This window comes from Canis lupus, chromosome 21, assembly GCF_048164855.1.
Source record: "Canis lupus baileyi chromosome 21, mCanLup2.hap1, whole genome shotgun sequence".
Taxonomy (NCBI): Eukaryota; Metazoa; Chordata; class Mammalia; order Carnivora; family Canidae; genus Canis; species Canis lupus.
Window position 1 is genome coordinate 50250205 of NC_132858.1, and position 14953 is coordinate 50265157.

The 14953-nt window shown below is 43.2% G+C and overlaps 1 protein-coding gene and 1 long non-coding RNA gene across 2 annotated transcripts in view; one reads left to right on the plus strand and one right to left on the minus strand.

The window, feature by feature from the left end:
- LANCL2 (LanC like glutathione S-transferase 2) overlaps positions 1-10163 on the minus strand; it is a 48700-nt gene extending 38537 nt beyond the window's left edge. The window contains exons 1-2 of the mRNA XM_072791687.1: positions 9931-10163; positions 568-685 (exon numbers count right to left, since the gene is read on the minus strand). Coding sequence (XP_072647788.1) covers positions 568-685; positions 9931-10134 — 322 coding nt within the window. The 5' untranslated portion in view covers positions 10135-10163. The remainder of the gene's footprint in view (positions 1-567; positions 686-9930) is intronic.
- LOC140613182 (uncharacterized) lies at positions 8776-9217 on the plus strand. The gene is made up of 2 exons (XR_012014348.1): positions 8776-8906; positions 9036-9217. It is a non-coding gene; the product is annotated as an uncharacterized lncRNA (long non-coding RNA).
- Positions 10164-14953: the final 4790 nt, after the last annotated feature.

Genomic DNA, 14953 nt, shown 5'->3' on the forward strand with positions numbered 1-14953 from the left:
TCTCAGAAGAAGGTCTTTTATTTCTTTTATACTCCCTAAATAGTTATTACAATGTTCTGGTTACATGATAAAATAATAAGAGTAAAGATTAGTTATGGAAATCTAATTCTGAAATTAAGGTTTTTGACATAGGGTACGACAAGTTGCTTATTCAATTATCACTAAATTCAACATCTTTATGCGTACAAATGAGTCAAATGAGTACAAGCAATAGGTTAAACAGTTTATGCATAAAAGAGAAGTCATATCCTACAACTTGTTGCAAAGATCAAAGTAATAAAGGCAAACAAAAAACTGACCCCAGGGCAAGTTTCTCTTATTATGCATTTTCAGAGATACCCATATATTGGGCCAAATAAATAATGCTATAAAAATATATATACTTAATATCAAACTTCAAGCAGAAAAGATTTCCTTATAAATAAAACTCCGAAGCATCTTGTCACTGAAGAAGTTCAAGATTTCATTTAAAGAATATAAAATCTCACCATTTTAAAAGAAGAAAAATTTTAAATTCTTATAATCACAAAATAGTGCATACCAATTATTTGTATCCCACATTCTTACCTGTCCAACCAGTATAAGCAGAGCAATCATGGGGATCAGCTGTTTTTAGCCCTTCCTCCATTTGCTGTAGAAGATCTTTGATTTTGGTCTGGATTCGCTTTGTGAAATTCTGAACAATCTGAGAACCAAAAGAACATAGATATTTAAATTGCATAACAATATGGCAATACTGTAATGAATACTTTAATAATCTAAATTGTTGGGCAAAAAAAATAAATAAATAAATAAAATAAATTGTTGGGCAACCCAGGTGGCTCAGCGGTTTAGCACCGCCTTTGGCCCAGGGCATGGTCTTGGGGATCCAGGATCCAGTCCCACATTGGGCTCCTGCATGGGGCCTGCTTCTCCCTCTGCCTGTGTCTCTGCCTCTCTGTGTCTCTCATGAATAAATAAATAAAATCTTTAAAAAAAATAATCTAAGTTGTCAGAATATAAGAGAGAAAAATTGTATTAACTGGCCCACTTCAATCTTTTATAGGTTAGAAGGTGTCTACCTTGCTTTTATATGGTAAGTTTTTAAATAAGATAATGCCCTATATAGACTATAAGGCATTGGCAGGATTACAAAAAATTAGTTATAGAAACCAAAGTAAAAAACCATTTAAAAAAGATGGATTTGACTACACAAACATGTTAACTTCTATAATTTAAAGAATGTGAGAAAGATGACTTAAAAATTAATGACAAGGGGGAAATATCTGCAATATTAAACATTTTAAGTAAAAAAAAAAAAAAAAAGACCACAATACCAAAATAGACCTAAAATTATTGATGTACCTTAAAAAAAAAAGAAAAAAATCAAGTAACATGCAAAAAAGGTTAACTTAGCAATTAATGATATGCAAATAAATAAAAGTACCATAGTTTGCATTATTAGAATAATAATAAAAAAATTTAAAAATATCAAGTCCCAAGGCTGCTAAGAGCTAAGGAAACAAGTATTCTTATTTACTGGTAGTCTTTCTCAAGAGCAATTTAGCAATATCCTTAAATAAGTAGTTGATAGTGGTCAGATTTTTATGTATTTGATTTTTTAGAAATCTGCTGCCAATGAGCACTGGGTGTTATATGTTGGCAAACTGAATTTAAATTTTAAAAAATGTAAAAAAAAAATCTGCTGCCAGAGAAACTGCTAAAGTATCCATGACTATGATCACAGAATTTTCTATTTATCCCTTTAATGTCTATCTTTTGCTTTCCTGTATTTTGTAGTTCTGTTATTAGCACAAATTTATGACTGAAGCGTTTTACTGATGGACTCACTTGTTAAAATGAAATTTTCTCTGTAGTCTCATAGGGGGACATGTTTTTGTGTTACTGCACAGCTAGAGCTGTCAGGGAAGATTTTACTGAAATTTGGGATTTTAAACTAAAAGCAAGTATTAGAAATTAAGTTACAATTGTATATGCTGTAAGAAGTCCAGAGAGGTTTACTGAACCCAGGAGGTACGTGTTTATGTTTCAGGGGGATGAAGCTCTAGAACAGGGAGACGTTTCAGAGTTGCAAAACTGAAGACAAACAGGCTTATATTTTTCATAGAGAGATTTATTTACATTCCAAAGACTCAGAGTATAATATTTCCAATGAAACTCTCCCAGAAGGAAAAGGGAAGACAATTTTCTCTTTTCCATTTGTAAGAAGCAGAGAGAAGTTAATTTTCTTCATTATTTGCCTACAACACATAGACTTTGTGTATGGAGGACATTTGACCTGGGTGCATTGTGTTGTCCCACAGGGAAGACCTGAAGCACATGGAGCCACTTACAGGTAGGTTATGGTCTGTCTGATAAATAATAAATCTCTGAACCAGAAACTTCTTGTGTACATTCAGGAAAAAATTAATAGATAAACATTAAAGACCTAAACCAGGGTGACATCAGCATCACTGCAGCATTAAGATTAGGTATCCCTTGTTTTTGTCCTCCCTTTAACAATAAAAATCAGGCATCCATCTACAAATAGAAGTGCTTTTGCGTGAGTTGTCGAACCCAACACGTTACACCAAGGGACCTGTGGCAGGTCTAGCCCACCAGTCTATCTGGAAATAAGCAGAGATTCTGGTACTGGCTGTGGAACCTACAGGAGACTGGACTAGCTGTTTCCCCTGCCCCCTACCACCCTACCCCAGCAGTGATCTGAGAGCACATACAGAACCATGAGCTGAGCAATCAATTTCAGATCAGAAAACCTTTGGGGAAGTGCAGATTTTCAAAGGAAAAGTTCAGTCTATTAAAGAGCAAAAAATGAGTTTGTATACATTAAATTGGGTAAGACCTTGTCTTTATTAGCATCATCTCTTCCCTAAGGTGGAACATTATAGGATTAAATAGATGGCCTACTGTTACCTCCATGGGGAAAAGGGAGAGAGCCCTTGAATGAATGCCCAGTTTTCAAATCTCTGCAGGACTCTGCTTGAAGAGACTCATTTTTTTTTTTTTTTCCTCATGGCATCCAGAACATTACTGAGAGAGAGTTCCATGACTAGGGAAAAGAGGAAATTTGGGGCAGTGGCATACAAGATTCCCAGAGCAGAGGGCACAAAAGATTACAGTTCTTGCAAATGTGTTCTGGAGTCCATCAGGTTAATGAAAAATCAAGGAAACATGGCATAGCCAGAAGATCACAATAATCTTCCACTAACCACACCCAAACACATGAAAATGTATGATTTATCCAATAACGAATTCAAAATGGCTGCTTAAGGAAATTTAGAGCTACAAGAAAATATAGAAAGGACAGAGGGGAGGCAAGAAGGTGGGAAGAGTAGGGGACCTTGCTTCATCTGGTACCTTAAATTTAGCTAAATAACTATCAAATAATTCTGAACACCTATGAATTCAACCTGAGATGTAAGAAAAGAATCGCTGGAATTTTACAAATAGAAAAGTGACACTTTTTGCAAGGTAGGAAGTGCGAAGAAGTGAATCTGAGGGGATATCAAGAAATAACTGACAGGGAAAGGGAGGGAACCTCCATAAGCCGGCTACCAGAAAGTGATGCAGCTGAGGAACATGAAATCAGAAACTTTTAGAAGTCTGCTCCAGTGAGAGACATCCCAGCCTAAAAGGTGCTCAGGTGGTGAAGTGGGGCAGGATCCTAGGTAGGACAGTGTGGTCTCAGGATCCCTGGGGTCTCAGAAAGAATGGGGGTGCCTAAGCTGGCAGAGATCCCAAGCATTGAAACAGGGAAACCAGTTAGGGTCAGCAAGTAGGGGTGGGGAGGGGGGCCCTCTCAGCTCAGTTTGCCATAAACTGTGAACCAAGGCATGACTGAGCGACAGCTCTCCCTCTGAGAGCCCTGCAAAGAACAGAAACACTGCCACCCTTCACCTTCCCCCGGGGAGGATCAGTGTGGGCATGCACCAGAAGTGAAGACTGCTTATCCCTGAGGGTTTACTGAAGAAAGGGGACCATGATCTCTCAGCTCTGGGGCTGGAGATCAGGCCTGGCCGTTTTTATTTTCATCCTCTAAAGAGGCTCAGAAAGTCTTCAGGGAACAAGAGCCACATAGAACAACCAGTAGCAACTCACACAGAGCCTGGCCCCCTGGCAAGGGGCGGTGCAACTCTGCCCAGGCAGATACCTGAGAATCAGCACAGCAGGTCCCTCCCCGAGAAGACCAGCTGGAACAACAGGGAATATCAAGTTTACAGAGCACACAAGACTGTAAACTCCAGCGCTTGGGGAAAATACTGTATAGAATTTGAAGATTTTTCTCATTTATTTATCTTTCAGATTAAAATTTTCCTTTTTCTCCTTATCAACTAGTTTATCAATTCTTTGTTTTTAAGTCTTAACTTTCATTTTTTTACATTTACATTTTATAGATTTATTTTTTGGCTTCCTTTCACTGTATTCAACTTTATTTTTGTATATATGTAAGTTTGCATTTTTTACAATTTTGGGACTTAATGTCTTCTAACACACGGACCAAAATAAACCCAGGACCAAGTGGATCACCCTGTTTTGTCCACCTTTCTTATTTCTTTTTCCTTTCTTTTTGGCTTCTGACCTCTTTGGATTTGTCTAGTGTGTATTTCACTTGAGTCATGGTTGATAATTTTTATTTTGTCTTGTTGTTCATCCATTCCTCTCTAGGCAAAATGACTGGAAGGAGGAATTCACAACAAAAGAAAGAACCAGAGGTAATACTCTCTGCCACAGATCTAACTGATATGGATATAAGAAAATGTCAGAGATGGAATGCAGGATAGCAATTATAAAGTTACGAGCTGGGCTTGAAAAAAGCATAAAAGACACCAGAGAATCTCTTAGTACAGAAATAAAACCTAATCAGGTCGAAATTAAAAATGCTTTGAGATGCAGTCTGAATTGGATGCTTTAACAGCTAGAGTAAATGAAGCAGAATAGAAAATAGGTGACATAAAAGACAAGTTGATGGAAAGGCAGGAAGCTGAAGAAAAGAGGAAAAAGTAACTGATAGACCATGGGAAGAGGCTTCAAGAAATCAGTGATACCATAAGATGAAACAGTATTAGCATTATTGGGGTCCTCGAGGAAAAAGAGAGAGAAGGACAGAAGGTATATTTAAGCAAATCACAGCTGAGAACTTCCCTAATCTGGGAAAGGAAACAGGCATTCAAGTCCAAGAGGTAGAAAAGACCCCTCCTAAAAAATCAATAAAAACAGATCAATACCCCAATATATAATAAGGAAGCTTGCAAATTTCAGACCTAGAGAAAATCCTAAAAGCAACTCATGGCAAGAGGTTCTGAACCTACAGGGGTAAAAACATTAGGCTGACAGAAGGCCTATCCACAGAGACCTGGCAGGTCTGAAAGGGCTGGCATGATATATTCAGGGCACTAAATGAGAAAAATATGTAATGAAGAATACTTTATCCAGCAAGGCTATCATTCAGAATAGAAAGAGATAAAGAACTTGCAGGACAAGCAGAAATTAAAAGAATTTGTGACCATTATACCAGCTCTGCATGATGTATTAAAGGGGATCCTATAAGAGAAGAAAGAGCCCAAAAATAACACGGACCAGAAATAAACAGAAACAATCTGCAGAAACAGGGACTTTACAGGCAACACCATGGCACTAAATGCATATCCTTCAATAGTTACTCTGAATGTAAATGGGCTAAATGCTTCAATCAAAAGACACGGGGTATCACACTGAATTAAAAAAGCAAGACCCATCCAAATGCTGTCCATGAGAGATTCATTTTACACAAAAAGACACCTACAGATTTAAAGTGAGGAGGTAGAGAACCATTAATCATGCTAACAGACCTTAAAAGACAGCTAGGGTAGCAATCCTTATAAAAGAAAATTAGCTTTTAAACCAAAGACTATAGTAAGGGATGAAGAGGGACACTATATCATACTTAAACGGTCTATCTAACAAGATCTAACAATTGTAAATATTTATGGTCCTATGTTGGGATGGGTCAGTTACATCAACCAATTAACGACTAAATCAAAGAAACACATTAATAACAATACAATAATAGTAGGGGACTTCAACACCTCACTCACAGCAATGGACAGGTTATTTAAGCAGCAAGGAAACAAGGAGTTTAAATAACACACTGGACCAGACGGACTGCACAGATATATTCCATCCTAAAGCAACAGAATACCCATTGTTCTTGAGTACACCTGGAACATTCTCCAGAATAGATAACATACTGGTCACAAATCAGGTCTCAACCAATATCAGAAGACTGGTACTATTCCATGCATAGTTTCAAACCATAATGTTTTGAAACTTGAACTCAATAAGAAGAGGAAATTTGGAGGAATTTTGGAAGAAATTCAAATACTTGGAGATTAAAGAGCATCTTACTAAAGAATGAATAGGTCAATCAGGAAAGACGTCCTTCACCCAAACCCCTGTCAGTAAGTGCCCCTGAATAAAACTCTATAAACTGTATAAAGTCACCTGCTTTGTTTCCCAGTCTCAAAGTCTCTTCTCCAGTTGGGAGATACTTTACTGTCCCTCTCTCACCTTCTAACACAACACAAAGAGAGAAAAGATTATATATAACCTACAAAGGAACCTCCAGTAGGATATTAGTGAATTTCTCAGCAGAAATCTTAACAGGCTAGGAGACTAGGATGATACGTGCCAAGTGCTGAAACTCTGAGACACTGATTACTGAACATATGTTTATCTTTCGGCTTCTTATTACAAAGGAACTAAAGATACTTGGGGTCCATTGGTAAATAGGTTTGCCACATTGAAAAATTTACAATGAGGAAGAATTTACTTCTAGAAATTGTGAAATGTATTCATTAAATAACAAATTCACAGAATGTTTGTGGAACAGAATCCATAATTGTCTACTTCTTAGTTTTCACTAGAAATTAATGTCCCTATGGGTTAAGAATTCTTATCGATACATGTCATTAAGACTAATAGAACAAGGCTAAAAGGAAACAATTGTATTAAAAGTAGGCTAAGAAAAAGCACAATGTATTTTTTTTAATAAGGAAAGATATGAAAAATAGGTTTTTTGTTAAAGAAAACCAGTCTGTGTGTGTCCTAAAGTAAAATGACAGGTTGTTCCAGAATAAGAAAGAGGTAAAACCTGAATGGATGAGAAGGCTGTGGAAAAGGAGTCTTGGGAAAGGAATTTTTTGTGTGATCAAGTGGGCTAGGGCTGGAATGAATTTAAGTCTTTAAAGAAGGAGTCTAAATATCAAAAATACACATGCAAAATTAGAATTTGGTTTTCTCCCTGTTAAAAGGACATGCTTTCCTTGGACTGTTGGGTCTACAGAAAGGATGTGAAAGGTCTGTTTTTATGTTTTAAGTAATCGGTCCAGAAAGCAAAGACTCTGTGTCTTACCAAAGTAATTTTTTGTGCTTAATGTTTATCTGTAGCAGGACTTTGATTACTTGCAAGAATTGAGTCTTCAATATTACAAGAGTGAAGTTTTGTTCCCCACTAGGTTACCTTCTGGATTTGCCTTTAAAATCGTCTGTTGTCCTTTGGTTATGTGAACCACTAAGTATTATTTCATAATGATCTGTGATCCTATTAATCTATGTTCAAAATTTCTGACATTTTGATAACTTTCAAAACCAAGTTCTAAATGGTGTCTTTGACATCAAAACAACTTAGATTTCTCTGAGGGTCCCTGGAAAATCTCAAAGGATTTGTCTCTCACCTTGTAGGAGAGGTAAAAGTAGATATTTTTATTTGTTATGTTAAATTACATGGGAAGCACTGACAAATAAATGATGATAAACCTTTTTAGGGTAGGTAAGGGCCAAGGGGAGGCAGCCCCAAAATGGGCCACTTTGGCATGATGAACATTTTGAGTTAAAAGTAACCAAAACTCAAAACTCAAGGGGTGGCTGGGTGGCTGGGTGGCTCAGGTTTTGATCCCAGGGCCCTGGAATGCAGCCCCACCCTGGGCTCCCTGCTCAGCAGGCAGTCTGCTGCTGCTACTTCTCCCCCAGCTTCCTCCACCCTGCCATGCTCTCTAATAAAAAAGAAAAAAAAAAAAAAAGTAAGCAAAACCCAGCAGATACAGGAAAAGCTCTGCCTCCCTCACAATTGCCTACATTTTCATTGGAAAGGAGAGCCCATGGGGATCCCCTGGGTGGCTCATCGGTTTAGTGCCTGCCTTCAGCCTGGGGTGTGATCCTGGAGTCCCCGGATCGAATCCCACATTGGGCTCCCAGCATGGAGCCTGCTTCTCCCTCTGCCTGAACAAATAAAATAAAAATAAAAATAAAGGAAAGGAGACCCCATAACAGGAAGAGAGCTATGACGAGACCTCCCACCCTTTTACCTAAGGAACTTATCTGCCTAATAGGGCAACTTTGTTTTTCCAAACATCTCCTTTAGCTTTCTGGCAATGGCTTTTCTTCCCCTTGGTGTCCTCAGACAATCCCCCCCTCCCCCAACCTCTGCTTATCTCATATAAGCTTCCGTTGCCTCACCGCCTTTGGAATGTCCTGTCTGCATGGATTCCCTGTAAGTACACCTGTGAAATTTGATTTCTCTCCTGTTAATCTCATGTCAATTTGATTCTAAATCCAGCTCGAAGGACCACAGGGCGACGGAAGGTCTTCCTCCCCAACAGGTGTAGGTGTAGGGATATACGGACCAGTACGTCCAATTACCCTAAACTGCCTCACAGCACGGAAATAATCACATTTCTTTATCAAATGAGTTCTCGTCCCATCTTTTAACCATGGTCACTTTTTCAGTCTTTCGTCATTTACAGTCATGGATTTACTCTGATGCTTTTGCAACCGTGCTTCGTCTCCGGAGAAGGTCTGAGGGTACAAAGCCTAACCAGTCGTCCAGAACACAGATTGTACAGGACTTTAAGATCGTAAAACGTAACTAGGTAAGATTTTCCAGAACTAATGGGAAAAAAAAAAAACAAAACAAAAACCAGTATGCAGACAGAACAAGAATTAACAACACGGAACCAAATGAATGGAGGATGATTATATACATATATATTTTTTTCCAGGCCGCCCAAGTGGCCCAGCGGTTAAGCCCAGAGCGTGACCCCAGGGTCCCGGGATCGAGTCCCACGTCGGGCTCCCTGCGTGGAGCCTGCTTCTCCCTCTGCCTGTGTGTCTCATGAATAAATAAATAAAATCATAAATAAATAAGTAAGTAAATAAGTAAATAAATAAATAAATATATTTTTTCCTTTGCGACTTTTTTCTTTGAAACAGTGCTGATTCCTTTTTTTTTTTTAATTTTATTTTTTCCTCTCCAGATTTAAGAAAACCTCTTTCTTTACTCATAAGCTACTTGTGACTGCCGGTAAAAGTACAAAATACATAGCGAAGCGGGGAGAACTAGGACTTGGAACACCAAAAAAAAAAAAAAAAAAAAAAGACTTGGAACATCGACGTTAGTGGAAAAAAAACAAAAACAAAAACAAAAACCGAGCCCCCTGCAACCTAGCAGGTGATCGTGTGCTCTTACCGGACCCGGGCCGTCGCGCGGACGGCCCCGGAGTGCCTCGGGCCCCACCCAGGGAGCTTCTGCTCCGACATCCCGCGGCCTCGTCGTCGGCGCCCACGGCCGCTCCGCACCACCCGGCTGACGGGGCGCCCGTCCGCGGCCGCGACGCCGGAGGCCGCGCCCCCCAGGCCCGCGCGCCCCCGGCGCCCCCCAGCCCCGCGCGCATCTCGACGGCAGCAGCGGCAGGCAGGCGGCGGCCGGAGGGACGCGGCGGACGCCACCCAGCCCGCCTCGGGGAGGAAGGGCCCGCGGGTGCCGGGCGCCGGGCTCCGGGCGCCGGGCGCCGGGCGCGGGCTGCTGACGTCACGCGCCTCGGGGGCGGGGCCGGCGGACGCGACCATCGGCAGCCCCCCCCGCGCGGCCCGAGGCCCCGCCACCCGCCGACTCACCTTTCCGTCGTCGCGAAAAGGGAGGCCGAGCTCGTCGGTCGCGGGCGGGGGGCGAGCGCAGCCCGCGTCCTCGGCCCCTCCGGTGGCGGGCCCCGCGGAGGCGGCGGCCTCGTAGTCCGGGAACGGGTTGCCGAACGCCCGCTCCTCCATCTCCGCCTCGCCGCCCAGATGGAACTTGAGTCTCCTGGACATGGTCTCGCCCATCTCAGCCGCGCGCCGCTTCCCCGGCCCCGGGGCCGCGCGGTACGGCGGGCGCGCGGGGACAAACCTCCCGCCGCCGCGCTCCGGCCCGAGCCCCGCGCCGGCCGCCGGGGAGCCCGCGCTCGGCGGGGCGGGCGCTCCCGCCTCGGAGGCCGCCAGCTGCGGGGGCGCCTCTGCGGGGGGCCGGCGTCGCGGCGGGGGCCCGGCACATCTGGCGGCGGCCCGCGCGCCCCCCGCCCCCGCCGCTGCCCCGCCCGCTGCGGCTCCGGGGTCTCCGGGGGCTCCGGGGGCGCCGAGCCCGCCCTGCGCTTGCAGCCGCCGAGCGATCCGCCGCGTCCTCGGGCCGGGGCGCCGGCCGCGCGAGCAGCAGCCGCAGCAGCCCTTGGATGGATGGCGGGGGGGGGGGTGGGAGTCTAGGAGAAAAAAATTACCCTAAAGGAAAGACTGTCAAAGCCGCCCACGACACTGCAAGGATAGTGCCTCCCGGGGGCAGGGGGGAAACACTGCGTCCTGTTCATCCCGGGTGGGGGGGTCGGAGGAGGAGCCACAGGCCGCTCCCCCCCCCCCCCCACCGCCACGTCTCGTTTCAGCCCTTTGGTTTCAATAGACGGATCCTCGGTAGCGGGAGGTGAACGTGGAAGCATCATCGACCTCAAAGATTCCCGCAACGTTGATCGCGGGGGGGAGCGTCACCTGCCTCGTGAAAGGACTCAGCAAACAGACCTTGCGGTTTACGTAACTGTGGACCGAGCCCATGCAATGATTTCTTTCTCCTGGAGGGGAATATCCTCCCCCCTTCCTCCCCCCCAACCACCACCACCCCTCCCCATTTAAATATCCGATGCAATAACAAATAGATAACAAGAAGATAGTTTATGCCCTACGGGTTACAAGTCCGTGCGGGAGAAAGGTCAGGGTTACGGTATAGGAGGATAAAGATTTTTTTTTTTAATGGAACCAAGCAGTATATACCTTAGTATAATGAAGAGGGATGCGATGGAGGAAAACACTGTCCAACAGGAAAGGACACTGGCTCCCCCCCTCCCCCAGCTGCACAAGGCCCTGCAGGTGAAACACCCCCTGCAGATGGGAGGGAGGACCAGGGGCGAGTACAGTGTAGGAGGAAATCATTCCAATGGGGTTTTTTAAGCAGAAGGATCCTGGGAGTTCAAGGAAACTGTCGTCTAATAAAAGTGTGCCTGGGGGATCCCTGGGGGGCTCAGCGGTTTAGCGCCTGCCTTTGGCCCAGTTGGCCCAGGGCGTGACCCCGGGGTCCTCGGATCGAGTCCCGTGGCCGGCTCCCGACGTGGAGCCTGCTTCTCCCTCTGCCTGTGTTTCTGCCTCTCTCTCTCTCTCTCTCTCTCTCTCTCTCTCTCTCTATGTCTATCATGAATAAATAAATAAATCTAAAAAAAAAAAAGTGTGTGTGTACAGCTGCATCCCTGTCCACTTTGTGCTCCATCTCCCTGTCCTGGGGTCCCATCCCCGAGTAAGGGAAATCTTGCTGCTCCCGATTTTCATGCTTTCACCTGAAGTGAATGTAGTCCTCTAACTACTGATGCCCACTTGCCTTGGGGACCATAACCCTCCCACCTCAGGGACTTCATAGAGAAGATCATCCACGGCACATGTTCCCCGAGGCCTGTGTCATTTAGACCAGAAGGCCACAGGCAGGTGTGGCAGAAACGGCCACTGCTGGCTTTGCTGTGGTAAGGCTGGTGACCTTTGCTCTCTCTCACCTATTTGCTGTCAGGTGAAAAGAGTTTTTCTTGACTCTTCGTAGAATTCGGTGCTTACCTGGGGACAACCGTTGGCAAGTCCACAAACTAACCCCAAGGACGACCAATATATATTCAAGGACCCAAAAATTCAAAGGCAGTTTAAGGAACTGGCGTGTCTTCTTAAATATTGTCTGAGCTGCAGGTCTGCTGTTAGCGGAGATTTCACTTACGCTATTTTGCAGAGTTGTGACAGTCCTTCCTTCATGCTCCTGTTTTTCCTGGAGGCTTTTTAAAAATAACAGGAGGTGTGGGGACTCATTTTGCTGCCCTTCCAAGCTGCGGGACTGTCTTCCTCTGGTGGCCACGCTTTGGTAGCACGGACTTGGAGCAGTGCCTTGAAATGATGACTTTTACTTGCTTAAGGCCAAACCAGATTCTTAGGGTGTCCTTCCCCACTCATCTAGGTAAGTGAGCGGGGACAGTGCAAGGATTAATGTCAAAAACGAACAGCTAGGAGTGGTGAGGACAACTGGCAATTACGAGCAAAAGAATCTAGCAGAGAGGGGAACATCTGTTCACCTGGCTGATCCTTGGACAGCGCTCAAGGCTGGGAACTCTGAGAGGGCCCAGGGAGTGAGTCTTCCTCCTGCAGGAGACAGGTTTTCCTGGGAAGGTGAGCAGGGCTGCAGGACAGAAACTTCCAGGGCAGCGTGGATGTTGGCAGAGGGCCAGGTGAAGGAGATCTATTGGGTACAAGTAAAGTCCCAAGGTTTTGTTTGCTTGCCTTTTGATTAATTAAATAGCTTTTTAATTTATTCTTCACTTGTGTGTCATAGGACAAGCTTTTATTTATTTTTTTGAAAACTTTTATTTATTCCTGAGAGACACACACACAGAGAGAGAGAGAGAGGCAGAGACACAGGCAGAGGGAGAAGCAGGCTCCATGCAGGGAGCCCCACGTGGGACTCCATCCCAGGTCTCCAGGATCATGCTCTGGGCTACAGGCAGTGCTAAACCGCTGAACCACCCGGGCTGCTCAGGACATGCTTTTAGATTTGTCTGTGTTCCTAAGTCACTGACTGAGTCCTCCAGTCCTATATGTGTTGGCCAGCACTGCCCAAGCCTCCGTGGAAGACCTTTCCTTTGGGAAGTACAAGGGGAAGCCCCAGTAAAGTCCCTTCTTCTTACACTGCAGTTCCCTTTTGAGGTTGCCCTACACTTTGTCCATCCATCAGCATCCAGGTCATTGGCTCGTTGGGGAAGAAACAGGCTTGCCCAGGGGTACAGAGGAGAGATTTGCTTTACCCTCATTCTCTCTGATACGTAAGATGGCACCTTCCAGCTGCAAGCCTTATATGTGCTACAGCTTTAGTTTAAGACAAATTTGATCCCTTAAGCCAGTAACTGGTGCTCAAAGTATCATCAGAGGCCTTTTGGGGCAGCTTTTCCTGATTTTTAATTTTGAGAGCAATTTAATATGTTAACTTCAACATACAACTATATTCTGATATCATTATTTGAAATGTAAGGAAATAGATCCTCACAGAACCAACCAACAGGCCACGAGGTTTTGTCCTTTTCCTTTTCTTTCAATTTAAACACATTTGTACTATGATATAAACAAACAAGGTAAATGCCGTGAATGTGAAAGCTGCAGTTTTCACTCTACCCCATCTAGAACCCAGGGGAGTGCGTTAGAAGTGGTAGTCATCAGGATAGCGTAAAGAATATAGTCCATAATATTGTAATAACTGTATGGTGACAGATGGTAGCTGTATTTATCAGGCTAAGTGTTACATAATGTATACAATTGTCAAATCACTGTTCTGTGCACATGAAACTAACATAGCATGTCAACTATACTTAAATAACAACAACAAAAAAACCCCCACAAAATCGATTAGGTAATATCATGAAAAATTGGTTTACGGTATCAAAACTGCCTAATTAAATTTCTTTTTTCTTAATTATCAGAAGTCTCATATTTTCTCCTGTTTCTTCATTGTATTTTATTTGAAATCCATCACCGAATGGGAAATTTTTGGATCATCAATAATCGTAGCACACATTGGGGCTGTCTTTCTGGGTGTGAAGGTTTACTGTAGATTTGCTGCAATGATCTTTAACATAAAATCTTTGTGAATTAGATAAGCAATTGCAGCTCTTTTAGCAGCACTGGTGACTCCTGAGATCCACTCAGCTGGTACTCTGGAAGTCAGATTCACTGCTTGCAAGGGTGCACACAGGACACTGAACACAAGTAGGCTTAGGTAGACAGTGGAGACAAGATGTGAGAAGAGCTCCCATGCATTCTTTGCTTTTTTTCACTACCATTCTCCATGAGTGTACAGTGGGTTTTCTAAAGGCAACATGACATAAGATGTCATAGCAAGCAGATTTGATAGAGAAGCAAATATGAGGATTTAACTATCTTCTCTTTGCCAGGTATAGAAAAAATTCGTAAAAAATGTAAAACAATGCCACTTGTGCTGTTTTTTTTGGTTTAAAAAATAGCTATCTTTCATAAAATATGTTGTTCACATTAACCTATAGCATGTAATTTGTTATGTTGCCAAATTTAAAAATAATTAAAATTTTTCAGTACTTCCAAATTGGTACATATTAATAGATATTGTCCATACAAAAATTCTTTAGGATTCTCAATATATTTTAAATGTAAAGGGATTCTGAGGCCAAAAGTTTAAGAATTACTGCTTTCAAACCTATGGAATGAGAGAAGATATTTGCAAATGACATGTCAGATAAAGGGCTAGTGTTCAAAATCTATAAAGAACTTATTAAATTCAATACCCCAAAACTAAAAAATCCAATTAAGAAATGGGAAGAAAGCATGAACAGACATTTCTCCAAAGAAGACGTACAAATGGCCAACAGATATATGAAAAAATCCTCCACTTCACTTGGCATCAGAGAAATACAAATCAAAACCACAATGAAATACCACCTCACACCTGTCAGAATGGCTAAAATTAACAACACAGGAAACAACAGATGTTGACGAGGATGTGGAGAAAGGGAAAGCCTCTTCCACTTTTGGTGAGAATGCAAATTGGTCCAGCCACTCTGGAAAACAGTATGGA